Source organism: Gadus macrocephalus, chromosome 7 (assembly GCF_031168955.1).
Source record: "Gadus macrocephalus chromosome 7, ASM3116895v1".
Classification (NCBI taxonomy): Eukaryota; Metazoa; Chordata; class Actinopteri; order Gadiformes; family Gadidae; genus Gadus; species Gadus macrocephalus.
Window position 1 is genome coordinate 11251460 of NC_082388.1, and position 17134 is coordinate 11268593.

Here is a 17134-nt window from a genome sequence, read left to right on the forward strand (position 1 = left end):
CATCTCGATGCAGGGTTGAGATGCGGAACGCCAACAAAACTTCGAAAGTTCGTGTCGATTTGAGAATTCACGCATGCGCAACATTACAGCCATTCTGATTGGCTGAATCCACTGCACTTTGTTAAAGTGACAGTATACCTATTTTAACCTTATTTATTTATTTTTATAGTGTCTTCCATCTCACTTTGTAAATGTTTCCCCGATCACGACCTCATTAGTTTACCAGTTTAATGTATAGGCCTAGTTGTCATCCAAGTGTAGCCTATATGAGCAGTGATAAAATATTAAACTTCCTTCTCTCGTTTTATTCTCTAGATATCAAACCAAATCCTTTAAATGAGATGGTAATCATATTTTGAATGATTTGGTTAACTTTTTTGGTATGATTATTGTTTTCTATGATTTGTAAGATCGTGAATGGCTACAGGTGTTATATGCCCCTGAATAGTGGGAGAAATAATCACGAGAGTGATATGTTATCTTTAGTTTTATATCTTTATAAAACATACCATTTTACAAATACGGAAACGTGTAGTTTTGCACAGAGTACAAAGTAAACCCTTTACATTACAGCATACACTGTAGTTAACTCTAATTTCTGCAAGCACAAAGTAACTTAAGCTCAGCAACTCTCAAAATCATTACAAAAACTCACAAACAGTGCATGAACCACATTATAGAAATCAAGACATAAAATGTACAAGGAACATTTACAAATATGCATGTGACTTCACAGTTTATATAAAATGGCGGCTGAATTTGGCACGACTACTAGTTGTTCTGTTGTTCTTCGCTCAAACACACACATCCCTTAAATACTCAACATGTTTTCAACTTATGACAGTCAAGCTTATTATCAAAAACATTACTGAAAAGGGGGAGAAATAATGAGTGAAATGGTCTTATCTCAACAGTAACTTTAGTTGTGGACGGAGACAAAGTATGCGGGCGGAGACAAAAGCAATTGATCTCTGGCTCCCAGATTAAAACACGGTGCCGATTACAGATGCACAATTACCCAAGAATAAAGTTAACAATAACCATTACCAAAGACCACCAGCATTCTAACCATTTTTAAACATGTGATCGATTTTTAATTTAGTTTTTTTAAAAACCGTTTTATACAATTACTGTTACTCATAATAATCTTAGATTATTATGCTTATTTATTATCAGGCAATTACTGCCTTATCTTTAAACTTGTTACATCCGCAAGTCAAGAGGCCCAGGGTACCCCAGCAACTTCACATTCACAAGTGTTTTGATTTAACAAGTTTGTGTGTGTGTGTATTAATAACATAACAGCCGATTTGATAAAATAATAAACTATAAATATTCAAGTGATATGATGGAAGTTGTCTTAGACCCTAAGGCATCACCCACAAGCACGCACACACACACACACACACACACACACACACACACACACACACACACACACACACACACACACACCACAACACACCACATTCACCTCTTCCAAAATGATGTATTCAAAGAGAAAAATATCAAGTTGGCATTTTTTTCCATGATCCTCCAGGTTTCACAGCTAGTTTCATTTTGAACATTGTCAAATGCACTCCTGTCTCAGTCTCTCTCTCTCTCTCTCTCTCTCTCTCTCTCTCTCTCTCTCTCGCTCTCTCACCATCAGGGTGAGGTTGGCAGGTTGTCATCGTCAGCCAATCCAAACAGGCGCTTATGTTGCAGGAACCAATCATGTGGCAGTGTGGGTAAGAGTGCGGACACGACTACAGACTTCAACCTCTAACAAAAAGATGATGATGGGGATGGGGGGAGCGAAGGTGAGGTTGGAGGTTAAACGTGAAACGACATCCAAGCCTCAGAAGAAGCAGCTCCAGCCTCCACACCTCCACACACACCTCCTGGGGGCCGGGAGACCCCCGGAGGGAGCAGCTCCACTGATGTCCTGTGGAAGGGTAGTGCAAAGTAAGCATTTTTTGACCTCCCTTTTGGGGGTTATTTCCGCAAAAGCAGTTAAGGTGTTACAATCAAGACATGCCATAATAATAACAATACATTAATGTTAGTTTGTGTGGTATTTAAAAGTAAAGATGGTTCCGTTACTAATGTAGTATACTTCAAAGTTTAATTAAAACATATATTTTTTAAGTAATGGCAGAATAAAGATAAGCAATCTCCTCTGGTCTTCCTTGTGCTCGTGCCAGGCTTAGTCATGGCAAAAGAGTATAAAGTGACATTGCTCTACAATGGACCCAAGGTAACGTATTAACACTTTTAACACTGGTCCCATGGTGCAAGGCCACCCAAAACTGTATCTTGTTGAGAGCCTGGTGCACAGAGCAAAGGTTCAAAGTCTCACAGAAATGTTTTACCTTATGAGGGATGAGCAGTATAATGAATAACTGAACCGAACCACCTGTGTCCTACCTATCACTGTAATGTCAGTGACTGAAGCACGCAGTATCTCTACAGGGTCAGAAAATAAAAGAGACTCTATATTGACAACATTGAAATTGAGATAATGGGGTCGTAAAAAAGTGTATCATTGTGTATTTTACTGTTTAAGACGGGGCCACATCTGTGTGGAAAAGCACACCCACACACACTGTAAAACCGAGAAAGTTAAAGTAACTCAAAACGTTTTTTATATAATATATAAGTTATGGTAATAATTATATGAAGTAAAATGTGAGTACAAATATATATATATTAAACAGCATGCCTTTTTCAAAGACTTTAACAATCATTATTACAACTTGAAACATCTCCATACATATTCTATCTTTCACAGAAACAACCAAATATCACACGGAAATAGAAAATATTGCAAAGTGAGGTTGAATTTTTCTTTAGCAAGACATTAGTTTAAGACGTAAAGAAAAGGCTTAAATCAAGTGAAGGGATTTGAACAGACTAAACAATTTAAACATGCATCATTAAAAAAATATAAAATGGTTGGAAACAAATTAAGCGTTAAACAAGTACCACAAACTAAAATATACTTCGTCTGTGTAGATAGCATGATGTTAAAAATATTGTTTTAAAGTATTGTTTTTAGCATTTAGCCTCTACCGGGAGTACACCGGATATGCAGCCATCACCTAGCTTCTAGCCATATGAACAGGGGTCCCCACAGGCAAACACCCGATATATAGGCCTAACTATCATATTTCTAATTGATTAATCATTTAAGCGCCAGTGTAACAAGAAATAACTCATCAGTTTCAGATTAGCATTGTGTTTTTAGGTTAAATATCACGTTGATAGGCTTCACAATGGTTAGCTGATCACTTCACTCTGATCACGTGATAGATGATAGATAAGGGATAATCACAGAGAGGCCGGGCAATAAACAGTTTGATAAGCCGTCCACAAGCCGGGCACGTTTATTCTACTCCCTGCTTGCCAACATAATAAAAATATTCAAATACTTTCAAAATTATGCTTTTTCTTATTCGTATTGCATGCTTATTAAATGTATACTCTGCGTTCATCTCCCTCAAAAAGTAGTCCCCTTTAGCCTAATTACGATCGATCCAACATGCATTCCTTATTAGCTCAGCTGTAGCTAATTAGTTTATATAGCAACCACACAAGGCTGCATCTGATCACTACTTTAATAACATTGCTACATTGTATCTCACTTGGGAAACTGTATCGACTGACCCTCCGAAAGATCTCCGACACATTTTAGAAAAAACAAGGTTTATTTTTACAATGGACTTTATTTTTACAATGGATGCTGAGTATACTGCAAGTATACTCAGCGGGCAACCTGCCGGGTTAATGCCCTCCTCCCAGCCAATAGAATAAATATATATTACCACTATAGTTGTATGTAGAATCGAAAGTTGAACGTTGTATGTTTTCTTAAATAAAGAGAACAAACTTAGGTGGCCTTTGTTGTTTTCTAATACAGGAGGAATACGTTCACAAGCATTTCAGAATGGTTCCCCGCCGGACAAAATATTCAGAGTTGGCATGGTCAATATTTGACACAGGTTGCAATCATCAGCCTACTTCAATATGTCCATTATATGACCACTACACACTTGTCACCAGTCAATAAGTAACTACAGGGTGCATGGAATATTTAAGATTAAAAAAATTATGGAAGATGGCTAACCCTTGTGGTTATCTTACTCATCCTATAGTTCACATCCATTTGGCCATCCTTTCACACAAGCGTTTTATTCCGACTTTTATTAGTATAAAGCAATACTTTTTTACTATAGGCCTACTAATATAACACGTAATGTTAATGTTTCCACAAAAAAAATTCAGTCTCCAGAACTAATTAAACATTGACCCATTGTTTACTTTCCTCTGAGTTTCATTGTCGTTCAATAATCAAGCACTGTTTTCAGCCAATCGGGAGACGGAGAGTTTGTCTGTCAAACTACATGCAGGGCCCCGCGCGCTGCCGATGCTCCGAGCACACAGCTGAAGGAATTAACCCCGCGGGACGTGCGACATTTCCGGCGAGCGCTCGCACTTTAGCCCAGAATTCAGCTTTAAACACCAAAGGTTTAGAGACTTGGCGGAAAGTAAATCCTTGAGGTCTGAACCATTTTGAAGCCGATTAGGCATACTCACAGCAACTTTTTGTTAAATGTTTGAGGATTGTTTCTTATTTTTTATTGTTAAATTGTATAGGCCTACAATATAACCTTCTGTGAATTTGTATTTCAATGTTATGAGGTTATATTTTTATGACACTCTACGACACTTCAATCAGGTAAGAGTGAATAGCCTATATATTAAATTGCATCATTATAATGAAATGTCAGTTAAAAGTTTTTTAAATTATTACTAAAATGTAACTTTTACAGGTGTTCAATCATCTTCGCTGTTATCAATAAATCAAAACAAAAAAAAAGCAAAAGAGGCCTTTAACCAAACGCACAATCGCAGCCTTCCGATGGTGTTCGCCGACCTCTTGGAGCAGGTTGGCAGCACGGGACGCTTCCAGGTCGTGCACACCACCCTGCTGTGTCTCCCCATCCTCATGATGGCGAGCCAAAACATATTACAAAACTTCGTGGCCGCGGTACCCCCCCATTTCTGCAGCGCCCACACGAACCTCTCTGCTTCGACGCGGATGAGCGCGGCAGAGAAGCTGCACATAACAGTGCCAATTGATGCAAACGGATCTCCGGAGAAATGCCGGCGTTACGAGTCGCCACAGTGGCATCTGCTGGCCAACAACGGAAGCACAGATCCCGAGGTGTGGGAAGACTCGGAACAGGCGGCCCTTCGGGGCTGCGACGACGGGTGGACTTACGATGAGAGGGAGAGAAGCTCCAGCATTATTTCAGAGGTATCTGTCCAACTTACTATCCGTCCGTCCGTCCACCTATACCCCTCTCTCTCCATCAGGGCCGTGCAGAGACCCTTTGAGGGGCAGGGGCTCAAATTCAAAAAAGGGCACATGAACTCATCAGAAGTGGTTTGGTGTTGATATCTATAAAAACAATTAAGCTATTACAAAATAAAAGCCTTGACTATGAATTAGCCTAACTATACACAATGTATACGTATGACTTTAATTTTTTTTTTTAAATGTTTTTCTATTAAACACAGGGTGGTGGGAACTCCACAATGAGTTTATGAACACATCAGAAGTGGTTTGGTGTTGATATCTATAAGAACAAGTGAGCTATTAAAAATAAAGCCTTAAATATGGATGCAATACATGCACTGAAAACTTTTGCATTTTTTAAAAACAATTAAAAGTTTTTCTTTAAAACAAGGGGTAGTGGGGACTACAAAACGAGTACATAAACACATCAGAAGTGGTTTGATGTTGATAGGAATAATTTCAAGTGAGTTATTAAGAATGAAAAAAATGACGTTGCACTTTTTTGACGGTCCCTACGCACTTGACGCTATTACAGATACAACCCCGGAAAATAGACGAATGTCGAATATAAAACCAATTTCACCCCGTTCTGCCAGAGACACTGAGACAGAGTAGACATGAAACGGATTTGGCCATGGCATGTGGCCAAGTAGTTACTACAGAGTATACAGATTAAATATAACGATGTATGCTTTCCCTTTGCAATTTCAAAAGGTTTCCCAGATAGGTTAGCTGTATAGCTAGCTGGTAGGCTATAGAAAATAAACCGAGTGGTAGCCACTTTCACAGGTCAGTTAAAACGATGCTAGTTGAAAAGCTTTTGCTGGCAAACATAGGCCTATACTTCAAAATGACACTACAAAACGAGATAACTGTTACAGTTTATTTAGCATTATCAACTTTATGGTTTTGGAAACAACTGTCTTATGGCGACACATTAGTGCCATAATTCACTAATGTGATAAAAGATGCATTCGGGCGTATTATATTATTCCCCACGCGTAGATATTAACTGCGAGCGCGCATATGATCTCTGCGCGCGCGCAAATTACCTCTGCGCGCGCAAAACAGCCTCTCGCGCGCGCAAATTACCTCAGCGCGCGCAAAACAGCCTCTCGCGCGTAACAGCCTCTCGCGAAAGATGTTTTTACGCTCGCTCGAATTTAATTTTGGCACTATGGGGGAGGGAACCAAGGCAGGGCGGGCTTTCCTATGATTGGCCGTTTCTGAAGCGCGATATTTGATTGACAGCCCTCCTCTCATTCAATTCTGAATTGTACAGTAAATGGCTGAAACGATAGTTACGTATTGTAACTCCAGATTCTATGAGTATAGGCGCAGCCTTTTAAGTGTCGGCCTCATTGTCCTTTAAATAGCTGAAGAAAAGTTGTTTATTGGGAGCAGAACGTCTGCCGGCGCCCGACTATATCTGCGAAAGGCAGACGTCGTTGAGGCACGCCGCACGCGGACGTAATTGAGGCCCACGCTGTTGGTGGTCGGGGATTACACATTTTTCAGTGCTACGGCTCACGCCTAGGGATAACCCAATAGCGATAGCCTTAAAAGGCTGTGCCTATACTCATAGAATCTAGAGTTACAATACGTAACTATCGTTTCAGCCATTTACTGTACAATTCAGAATTGAATGAGAGGAAGGCTGAGGAGGGCTGTCAATCAAATATCGCGCTTCAGAAACGGCCAATCATAGGAAAGCCTGCCCTGCCTTGGTTTCCTCCCCCATAGTGCCAAAATTAAATTCGAGCGAGCGTAAAAACATCTTTCGCAAGAGGCTGTTACGTGCGAGAGGCTGTTTTGCGCGCGCTGAGGTCATTTGCGCTCGCGAGAGGCTGTTTTGCGCGCGCAGAGGTAATTTGCGCGCACGCAGAGATCATTTGCGCGCTCGCAGTTAATATCTACGCGTGTGGAATAATATAATACGCCCGAATGCATCTTTTATCACATTAGTGAATTATGGCACTAATGTGTCGCCATACTGTCTGTGTCTGACTCTGTAGTGATCTTACCCTGCGTTGTACCGTCTCTTAAAACAACAAGCGCATCTTGCAGGCAGGCAAATTGTGAAAGGTCACGTTGATAGCCTATGACGTCACCCAGCTGCAGCAGCGCACTGAGCGCCGGTAAACGAGGCTACAAAGTACAAACTTTACTTCTGTATCCTTACTTTTAGACATTTTTATACTCGAATAATTGATTCACATGTTAATGTGTAATTTTACAAAGCATTGAAAATTTAAACGACCACTCAAAAGGGCACTTTGGTCCTTCAGAGGGAAAAGGGCAGGGGCTCGGGCACCCATAGCCCCCCCCTCTGCACGTGCCTGCTCTCCATATCTATCTAACTGTCTCTAATGTGCAATAAGGGGGAGATAGGTTGTTTACTAATTGGTTTCTTTGACTTAAAAATTAACAAATACAAATGCCTAGGAAACGTGTAGTTTTGCAGAGTAAAAAACCTTTAAAGTACAACAGCATAGACTGAAACATACTTCTCATTTCCTCAAATATTACTGTCAAGGACAAATTTACTTATGCTATCAAACTCTACGTAACAGAGTGGTTCTGTTACTGAGCTGGACTTAGCTCACACACACATCCCTTAAAGTTTCTTGACATGTTTTCAACTTATTACAGTCAAGCTTACCGGGTTATTATCAGAAACATTACTGAAAGGGGGAGAAATAATCACGAGAGTGATACGGTCTTACCTCAACGGTAACTTTAGGGATTTCACCAAGTAGGCCTACGTGGGCAGAGACGAAAGCAATTGATCTCTGGCTACCAGATTAAAACAATTAATTGGGTTATTACAATAAACCAAGAATAGAGTAAACAATATAATATAAACACTTTTTAATGCATTTTAACCATTTTTAAATATGTGATAGATTGGAACTGTTATACTTAATTGTATGCATTTGATCAAATCACTATTCACTCGTATAATATTTACATGTCATTAACGAACCAATATGCTTGTGCAAAATCAAAATGCATAACTTGAACTTCTTTGTGTATTTCTATGTTTCCAGTGGCATCTGGTGTGCAGCCTGCGCTCCCTTAAGTCAATGGGACAGACTGTGTACATGGGGGGCGTGCTCGTGGGAGCGGGGGTCTTTGGAGCATTGGCCGACCGGTAAGTTAATCATTTGGTTAATCATCCTTCTGGAACAGGCACAGCGATCGTCAAACACTCCACAAACTCAGTGGGGTATCACTGCAACAACATTGTTATGTCTGCAGTTCCACCAAACAACCAAAAAGACTTACAAATACATTTGTTTGTTACCTTTTCTTAAGTCTAGAGTTTTATCACACTATGATTTGCATTTATTTTAAATGACATGTGAAAAACATATTTTTGTGATACCTCGCACTTGCATGGATTGCAGGTCGGTCCTGATTGATACATTATCCCAAATTAAACCACAACCTGTCCCTCTGCCTGCTCCTCCCTGCTGTGATGCTCCTGGAGCTTTGGGCGGCGGGTCCTACTGACCATGAGCTACCTGCTGATGGCCGTGAGCGGGACGTGTGCCGCCTTCTCCCCCTCCTTCTCCCTCTTCTGCCTCTTCCGCTTCATGTGTGGCATGGCTCTGTCGGGAGTCGTGCTCAACAGCTTCTCACTCAGTAAGAGAAACAACCGTATGAAATTCACCCAGAGAAGACACAGCACTACTAAAAGACTTCAGACATGGAGGAAAGACGCCAGAAAGACACCCGCAGACAAACACTAGCGAAAGACATGACACTATAAACACACGAGCAAAAGATTTGATTACACACTGGATATGTTCTGTCTCCCCTAGTCGTGGAATGGATTCCGACTCGCGTGCGGACGGTGGTTGGCACGGGGACAGGCTATTGCTACACCATGGGCCAGCTGATCCTGGCGTTGGTGGCCTACTTCATCAGGGACTGGCGCTGGCTGACCTTTGCTGTGTCCTTGCCGTTCTATGTGGCCTTCCTGTACTCCTGGTGAGAGCTCTGGCTGTCCACGCAGAGCAAATAAATAACAAGCAAGCTAAGTACAGCCACACAGGAGTAACAACGTGCACTCACAGCCGTAGCAAAACATATTGCTACAAAATTATTGTTACATATTTGATAAGATAATACGAGTTTAAAGAGTTTGATTTATTCTGCTCTTCAGTCACTGTTTTTTTTGGAATGAAGCACACCCGTTTATCTAAAGAGATGTATAGTGAATACAGATATTTTAATTTAAGGAGCAGTTAGGGGTAAGATGCCTTGTTCAAGGTAGGTTGCCGACATTGGGGATCAAACCCAGTAACTTTCACATCAGAGGCATAATACAAAACTATCTGTGTTTAAACTGCATGAACACCATATTTCAGCAACACACTTTATAACAACACATAAATATAATCTTGTTGGACTCTGTTGTGGTAATTTATTGAAACAGTTTCACACCATCCCCACAATGCAATCTTCAATGATCAAGTCAGGGAAATGTTTACCTAAAGGCGTTGCCTGTGTTCTCACTCATCAAGCAGAAGAATGCATACGCTGATGCTCCCTTGTGACTGGTAAACACCAGGTACAAAGGTTGACGTTAGATAACACTAGGAACAAGTAGGGTGGCAAGACACTACAAGGAATAGAAAACAAAGCTTAAATGATTAAAAGTAAACAACCTATGCATTTTTCCATTACACCCCTATAGGTGGCTCCTTGAATCTTCACGATGGCTGGTGCTGAAAAATAAGCCGGAGCAGGCCGTCGAAAACCTCAGACTAGTGGCGCGCTACAATGGTCGCCAAGCCGATGGAGAGAAGATTGACGTGGAGGTAAGAGAGAGGCGGAGCTTGTGATAGTCCGATCCAGCAGCTATAGGCTCAGGCAATGTCCACACTGAGCCGAGGAGATTGATTTTGTGTCAGTTTTTGCGGAATCGTGAGGTCACATAAGGTTATAGGGTCATGGGGGCAGAGGATCATAAGGTCATAGGATCACATGGGTTAATGAGGTTGTGGGGTCACATGAGGTCGAGGGGCCACATGGGGTCACAGGGGGTAGTCATGATTGGTCCGTGTGGGTCCTCAGATGGTGAAGTCGTCCATGAAGAAGGAGATGTCCGGGTGCAAGAGCTCCTACACCACCCTGGACCTGTTCCGCACCCCCACCATGAGGAAGATGACAGTGTGCCTATGCGCTGTCTGGTAGGCCCGCCTTAGTCTTTTTGTCTACCCCCCCCCCCCCCCCCCGGCAGAACCAATCATGTGCGAGGGTGTACCTGTAGATCACGGTCACAAGATTCCAAAGGGATTCAAATTGCATTGAAGGGGTATTTGACACGACTTTCTATGTGAATAGAGAATACATTTAAGTAAAGCCACATCAAGTTGTATCGCTGCGTCCCAGAGGTTCCAGTCTCAAAGGGCTTTACAGGCTATTGGTAAAAGACATCCCTAACTTCCCCCAAAGTACTTAAAAGAGTAAGGGAAAAATACCCCGAACCCTGAGCGATTAAGCCTTGCTGGCGTTTTCAGGCCACTCATTCAAGTGCAGATGGTTGGCAGTAAATACGCCCATATAATTAGACGGCATACTTCAGACTGCCTTGAAATCTCTCGGTAGTACAGCACTCAAAAGAGTTTTGGCACCACCATGAGTGTAGGGCTGGCTATATATGTCGTCATGTATGTCAGTAATATGTATGTCCTTGAAGAGTTAAAGAAAGTGGTGGACTTTGACAAACTGAGTGAGTTATATATCGGACAACAGTGCTTGGATAGATGCTCTCTCTGGAATAAATGTCGGAACAGACGGACAAGGAGGAAGGGGTTGGAGACAGAAGAGAAAGAGCAACAGAGAGAGAAGAGGGGTAGAGAGTGAGATCGGAGAGAAAGAGAGAGCGAGAGAGAGGGGGGGGAGAGAGAGAGGGGGGGGGGGAAGAGAGAAGACAGAAGATCTACTTCATAGTTTTATCCTCATTCATTGTAAAGGCATCTCATGTCATATTTAATTTAGACTGAGAAAAAACAACAAATGTATATCACAGGAAGATTTCTCTTCTTATTTAGAGATTACACAAAATTACCTAAATTTACCAAAGTTAAGTCTGGTAAATTGAGTTGGGTAAAGGAAAGTTAGGTAAGTTGAGTTTGGTAAAGTAAAGTTATGAAGGAGGAGTTTTGAAGACAGTGTTGGGTAAGTTAAGTTATGTAAAGTTAAATTATGCAAGTTGAGTGAGATCAGTTAGGTACGTTAAGTTAAGTTAGGTTAGGTTAGTTGAGTACAACACAAGGATTGTTGTTGCCGCAGTGATGGAAGTAGATCTTAAACAGCGAACCGGTCCACGCACCACCTTGAAGGAATCTTCATGACTTCTCCAAAACCACATCTGGATCTGCATCTTTCACAAAACCTCTGCTTGCGGGACAGGTTCTCCACTAGCTTTGCCTACTACGGCCTCTCCATGGACCTCCAGAAGTTTGGCGTGGACATCTACCTGATTCAGGTGATATTCGGCGCTGCGGACATCCCCGCCAAGGTGATCATCAACATCACCATGAGCTACTGCGGTCGCCGGCTCTCGCAGTGTGGGGGCCTGGTCCTGGCCGGCATCACCATTCTGTCCAACCTGTTGGTGCCTCACGGTATGTAACCATAGCAACATACAGTGCTTTACGGTCTGTTAATGTTACGCCCATAAAAGGGGGAGATAGGTTGTTTACTAATTGGTTTATTTGACTTAAATATTAACAAATACAAAGGTCTACAGGAAACGTGTAGTTTTGTAAACGCTTCCAGGTCGTGCACACCACCCTGCTGTGTCTCCCCATCCTCATGATGGCGAGCCAAAACATATTACAAAACTTCGTGGCCGCGGTCCCCCCCCATTTCTGCAGCGCCCACACGAACCTCTCTGCTTCGACGCGGATGAGCGCGGCAGAGAAGCTGCACATAACAGTGCCAATTGAGTAAACAGTGCCAAACTTTAAGAGTAAAAAACCTTTAAAGTACAACAGCATACACTGAAACATACTTCTCATTTCCTCAAATATTACTATCAAGGACAAATTTACTTATGCTATCAAACTCTACGTAACAGAGTGGTTCTGTTACTGAGCTGGACTTAGCTCACACACACATCCCTTAAAGTTTCTTGACATGTTTTCAACTTATTACAGTCAAGCTTACCGGGTTATTATCAGAAACATTACTGAAAGGGGGAGAAATAATCACGAGAGTGATACGGTCTTACCTCAACGGTAACTTTAGGGATTTCACCAAGTACTTGGGCGGAGACGAAAGCAATCGATCTCTGGCTACCAGATTAAAACAATTAATTGGGTAATTAACAATAAACCGAGAATAGACTAAACCATATAATATAAACACTTTTTAATGCATTTTAATCATTTTTAAATATGTGATAGATTTGAACTGTTATACTTAATTGTATGTTTTTTATCAAATCCCTATTCACTCGTATAATTTTTACATGTCATTAATGAACCAATTTATAGCCCAAACTTGTTGATGCCTTAGGCCGTGTTCACATCTAGTGTTTTTTTTAATCTGCTTGTTTACATTATATTCTTATGGAGCAGAGCGTTTCTGGAAAATGTCACGGCCGTTTTTTTAAGCGCCTCTCCCAGCGTGCTTTTCTGCCATACAGAGCGTTGAAAGTTCAACTTTCAGGAAGAAAGCGGCCAACGTCAGGCGTCTTTTTGGCAACTGACCAATCACAAGCGGAACATTGACACTTTATTACGAAGGAAACTCTCAACTGTCAAAACAAGAAACAATGGCGGACAAATCACTCGGGAAAGTGCGGTAGAGCGATTAATAGTTTTAATTACACATGTCAAGATCTACGACATGTCTAATGGGCTCTAGCCTGGATACATAGTAGGGTCTAGAATGGGTTTGTTTCTAGGTGATAGAAAAAGCCCAGCTGCCAGCTTTTTTTTTTTGTGAAAAAACGGTCTGCACAACTTTTCCCTATTACAAAAAAGATGTGAACACGGCCTTACTCTGCATCTACCTTTAAAGCCAACCTTTCGTCAGTGTTGGGAAGTTCACTTTCTACGTGAACTAGTTCAAAGTTCAGTTCACAAATTTTAAAATGAACTAGTTCAGTTCAACGTTAATAATTAAAATTTTGAACTAAGTTCACAGTTCCAAAAATGAACTAGTTCATAGTTCTTTTTTTCAATATGTTGCTGTGAGCTATTCTTTTTTTCCGGTATTTTGAAAATTGAGCCCCCTTTCTGATTTGTCTAGGATGAAATAAAGTGGTTGAATCAAGTATCATAGCGAAATACAGTTTCTATCATGTTTTATTGCACATTTAGCGCATTTTGTAAAACCCCTTGATTTCGTTGGCTGGAAACGGAAATCAAGGGGTTTTGGTTGTAGTCTTTTCGCTCAGTTCTAGCCCTACTGTTGGGACAGAGAACCGAGCGAAAAGACTACAACCAAACGTAAACAGACCCCCTTTCCGTTTCCGGCCAACAAGCAATGATTCTAGGAGGTATTCTAGTCCGCTGATCGAGCCAGAGAGCTAACGTTATGGATTGTACATATTTATAATTAGAAATTTGTCCCAGCCTTTATATCACAGATACTCTAGGGTCTATAGCATATAACCGCTTTGTCTGATTACAGTTTACTTCATTTTTCACAATTTACCAGCTTTCGCTTTGAAGAATCACCGCGCCATTCGTTTCAATGGGAATCGCGACGGTCTATACTTTCAACCGAGTGAGCGTGCCGTTCACAGACACCAGAATGAACGAGTTCACAGTAACGTTCATCAGGCAGTAAAACATTACGTTCAGTTCACGTTCGCCGAAAATATGAACGAGTTCATGAACTATCGTTCAATGAACGCGTTCAGGCACAACACTGCCTTTCGTTACCTTATATCAGCGGTTCCAAAAATGTTTCATGGCAGGAACCAGATATTATGTCAGTCAGTATTTTAGCGGTGTTACGGCACGTTTATGATCCTGGTGATAACGAGATGTCTGGCCAGGGATGACGCTCACGCTTCCGCGTGTTCCCGCCAACGATCATGTGCACTGGGCTGGGAAACTACAAGTTCTTCACAGCAGATTTTTTTCATCCAAGAAAAACCAGTCTTAACTAAACAGAACTTAGTAGGATCAGTTTCAAGTTTGAACGCCTTCATTTCCTTATGGTTATCACCTACTATCCTTTTGCTTTTATTTATAAGAAGTACATTGTATTGCCACTGTATTGCAAATGTTAAAATGGGTGTTAAGTTCGCCTCTTAGTGCTTGTTACATTGAGCGGCTGAAAAAAGAATTGAGGGGACTTCTTATGGTATGCAGCTGTAGCAACCTATACACCCAACTAGGAAAATATAAATATACTTTCAAAACATTGTCGATATATTTTAGATTATGTTTAATTTTAATTAAGTATTAAACTTTTTGATCAGTGCTATACAAACAAAAGTGATCTGATTATTTGTTATTAAAAATTAAATGAGTAAATTGTGACTGTCCGTCAACAGTCACATTATGTTTGATAGATTAAAATATATATTTTTACATTTTACAACAACCAGTTAAGAATAAAAGTGCAATAATATTTCTTATGGTCACTAATATTGTTATTAGATAAACAGATGCTGCGAACGTGCCTAGCTGTGCTGGGAAAGGGCTGTCTGGCCGCGTCCTTCAACTGCTGCTACCTGTACTCTGGAGAGCTCTACCCAACCATCCTACGGTAACACAGACTGCTGGTTGCTACGGGGCTGTTTACACGTTAAGACATTCACATCTCTATAATATAGACATATTTATGTACATTTATGTGTATTGATTGACTTTCATGGTTTAATTTCTCTCTCTCCATTCAGACAGTCAGGTCTGGGCTGGGTCAGCATGATGGCACGGCTGGGGGCCATGGTGGCTCCGTTGGTGCTCCTGCTGGGGGAGTACGTCACCTGGCTCCCAGGCTTAATCTACGGCCTAGTTCCTGTCTTGAGTGGCGTTGCAGCCTTCTTGCTGCCCGAGACCCTGAACATCCCACTTCCGGACACCATACAGGATGTAGAGGATAGGTAAGGAATGCTTCCTGTAATCAATGGGACTTCTGACTTATTTTGAATAGCCTGTAAAACATTATATCGCTTTAAGGTCCTTTTGAAAGTAAACGTCGACCTAGGTCGATCTTTTCTTTGAGGGGGAAATAGACCACAACATCGATTTTTTTCTAAAATGTTCATTATTATTAATAACAATAACACTTCATCCCCAATAATTGCATGCATTTTTTTTTTTAAATACAGGGGGACTGGAAGAATCTCCAAGACTGAGAAAAAAGAGGCCATATTTTTACAAGACAACGCAGACAATCTGCTGAAGCAAACATCTTGATCGTCATGGTAGACTTGACTTCTGCTTTGTAGTCGTAGCTAATGCTAGCTAGCAAACATTGGCATAACAGCCTTAAACAAATTGGGGCTTGACTTGGCAATGTGTATTTTGGGGTTAATTGTAAGCTGACCTAGTGATCAAAGTCTTAGGGTTTATTCATTAATGTTACAGGATAGCCCTTTAAGAAAATGTCTAATTTGAGTTAATTGTCATGAAATGTGAACAAATGTTACAAACCAAACCATTTCTTAAACAACTAGTTTTAGCGACGTAACTTTTACGGTTACCAAGCGTGACGTATGAACTGCCCCGCTCCACCTAGGGGACTTTTGCCGGGCTCCTCCAAACACAAGGACGCATGGTGGCGGGGTTGAAAGACTGGTTGATTTAGTTTTTGTTGTTAATGATACACGGCCTAACCCATATTACCAGGTGTGTGATGATGGCTGGTTTAACCTGTTGCACATTGATTGCTCACTGTGCAGCCTCACCCAGCCCAAGAGTTCAATCAGACTGATGCTGGCCAGGTGAGGCTGCTTAAACAATTAATCCGACACACGCTCCACAGAGACATTTAGAAATGTTGACTACCAGTGCAAGCCTATGGGTTCAAACGCTCTTCTTTTCTGCCATCTACTGGAGTATATCTGATACTGCATTACACAAGACCAAGTTTGCTTGCGTTAAAGGTGCAAATTGAATGGTGTTTTTTTTTTTAACTTTCCTCTTCAAGATTCAAAACAAACCCAAGACTAATACAATCGTAAATCATTTTCCTCTAGTTGTTAAATATCATGTAGTCCTATCAAATATCAACTATCATCTATCATAAATGCACACAGCTGTTTTTTTCTTCCGTTTTTTTTTAACAAAAATGAGTACACCATAAAATGATATGAATAAAGATTTATTTTTTCATATGAACAGATGGTTTCATTTTATTTTACAATCTATGACAATCTCGCATTTTTTCACTTTTTTTCTAGCATATTTCCGGAATGACATGAGGGAAGGTTCTTCTCTTTTATTGCTGAATGTTAAATGAAATACACTTTCACTGACTGGAAAATAATTATCTGCTGATTTTTATTATAATTTTTTCAGTTTATTTTTTTTAAACCATGCATCCATCTAACCTTGAGCACAAGTACATGCAGAGGAGTGGTGTCAGGCGTCTCAAGCTGGGGGGTGGGGGGGTGGGGGGGGGGGGGTGGGGGGAGGGGAGGGGGGAGAGGGAAATATAAAATTAAACAAAGGCTTTTGAGGGGAGGGGTGTGTGGGGGGGGGGCATACCTGTTAGCGTCCCAGTATTGGGGTGAGGTTTGGGGGCAAAGTGAAGGAATTATCACAGCTAAAACTAGAGGGGGGTGGGGGGGTGGGGTTAGAGGAT

At 41.1% G+C, this 17134-nt stretch overlaps 2 protein-coding genes across 3 annotated transcripts in view; one reads left to right on the top strand and one right to left on the bottom strand.

Annotated features, from left to right (window-relative positions):
* Positions 1-4385: 4385 nt before the first annotated feature.
* LOC132461531 (solute carrier family 22 member 6-like) lies at positions 4386-16668 on the top strand. 2 transcript variants are annotated; one of them, XM_060056679.1, is made up of 12 exons: positions 4386-4720; positions 4815-5302; positions 8395-8498; positions 8838-8992; positions 9172-9340; positions 10050-10173; positions 10430-10545; positions 11771-11985; positions 14983-15091; positions 15225-15428; positions 15657-15752; positions 16067-16668. In XM_060056679.1, the coding sequence occupies exons 2-11, from the start codon at positions 4904-4906 to the stop codon at positions 15742-15744; spliced, it is 1683 nt and encodes a 560-aa protein (XP_059912662.1). In that variant the 5' UTR covers positions 4386-4720; positions 4815-4903; the 3' UTR covers positions 15745-15752; positions 16067-16668. The 2 variants fall into 2 exon arrangements, with proteins under 2 accessions (XP_059912662.1, XP_059912661.1); XM_060056678.1 differs by having other exon boundaries at positions 15657-16668.
* LOC132461532 (pro-neuregulin-2, membrane-bound isoform-like) overlaps positions 16636-17134 on the bottom strand; it is a 12057-nt gene continuing 11558 nt past the window's right edge. The window contains exon 6 of the mRNA XM_060056680.1: positions 16636-17134. This exon is cut by the window's right edge and continues 3910 nt beyond it. The gene's annotated coding sequence lies outside the window, so the exon portion shown is untranslated.

What these genes read in the sequence shown, in the direction of transcription:
- LOC132461531 (XM_060056678.1), top strand. Translation starts at nt 4,904, where the DNA reads ATGGTGTTCGCCGACCTCTTGGAGCAGGTTGGCAGCACGGGACGCTTC. An exon ending in GAGAGAAGATTGACGTGGAG is followed by an intron (nt 10,174 to 10,429) that starts GTAAGAGAGAGG and finishes GTGGGTCCTCAG; the next exon opens with ATGGTGAAGTCGTCCATGAA. An exon ending in ATACAGGATGTAGAGGATAG is followed by an intron (nt 15,429 to 15,656) that starts GTAAGGAATGCT and finishes TTTTAAATACAG; the next exon opens with GGGGACTGGAAGAATCTCCA.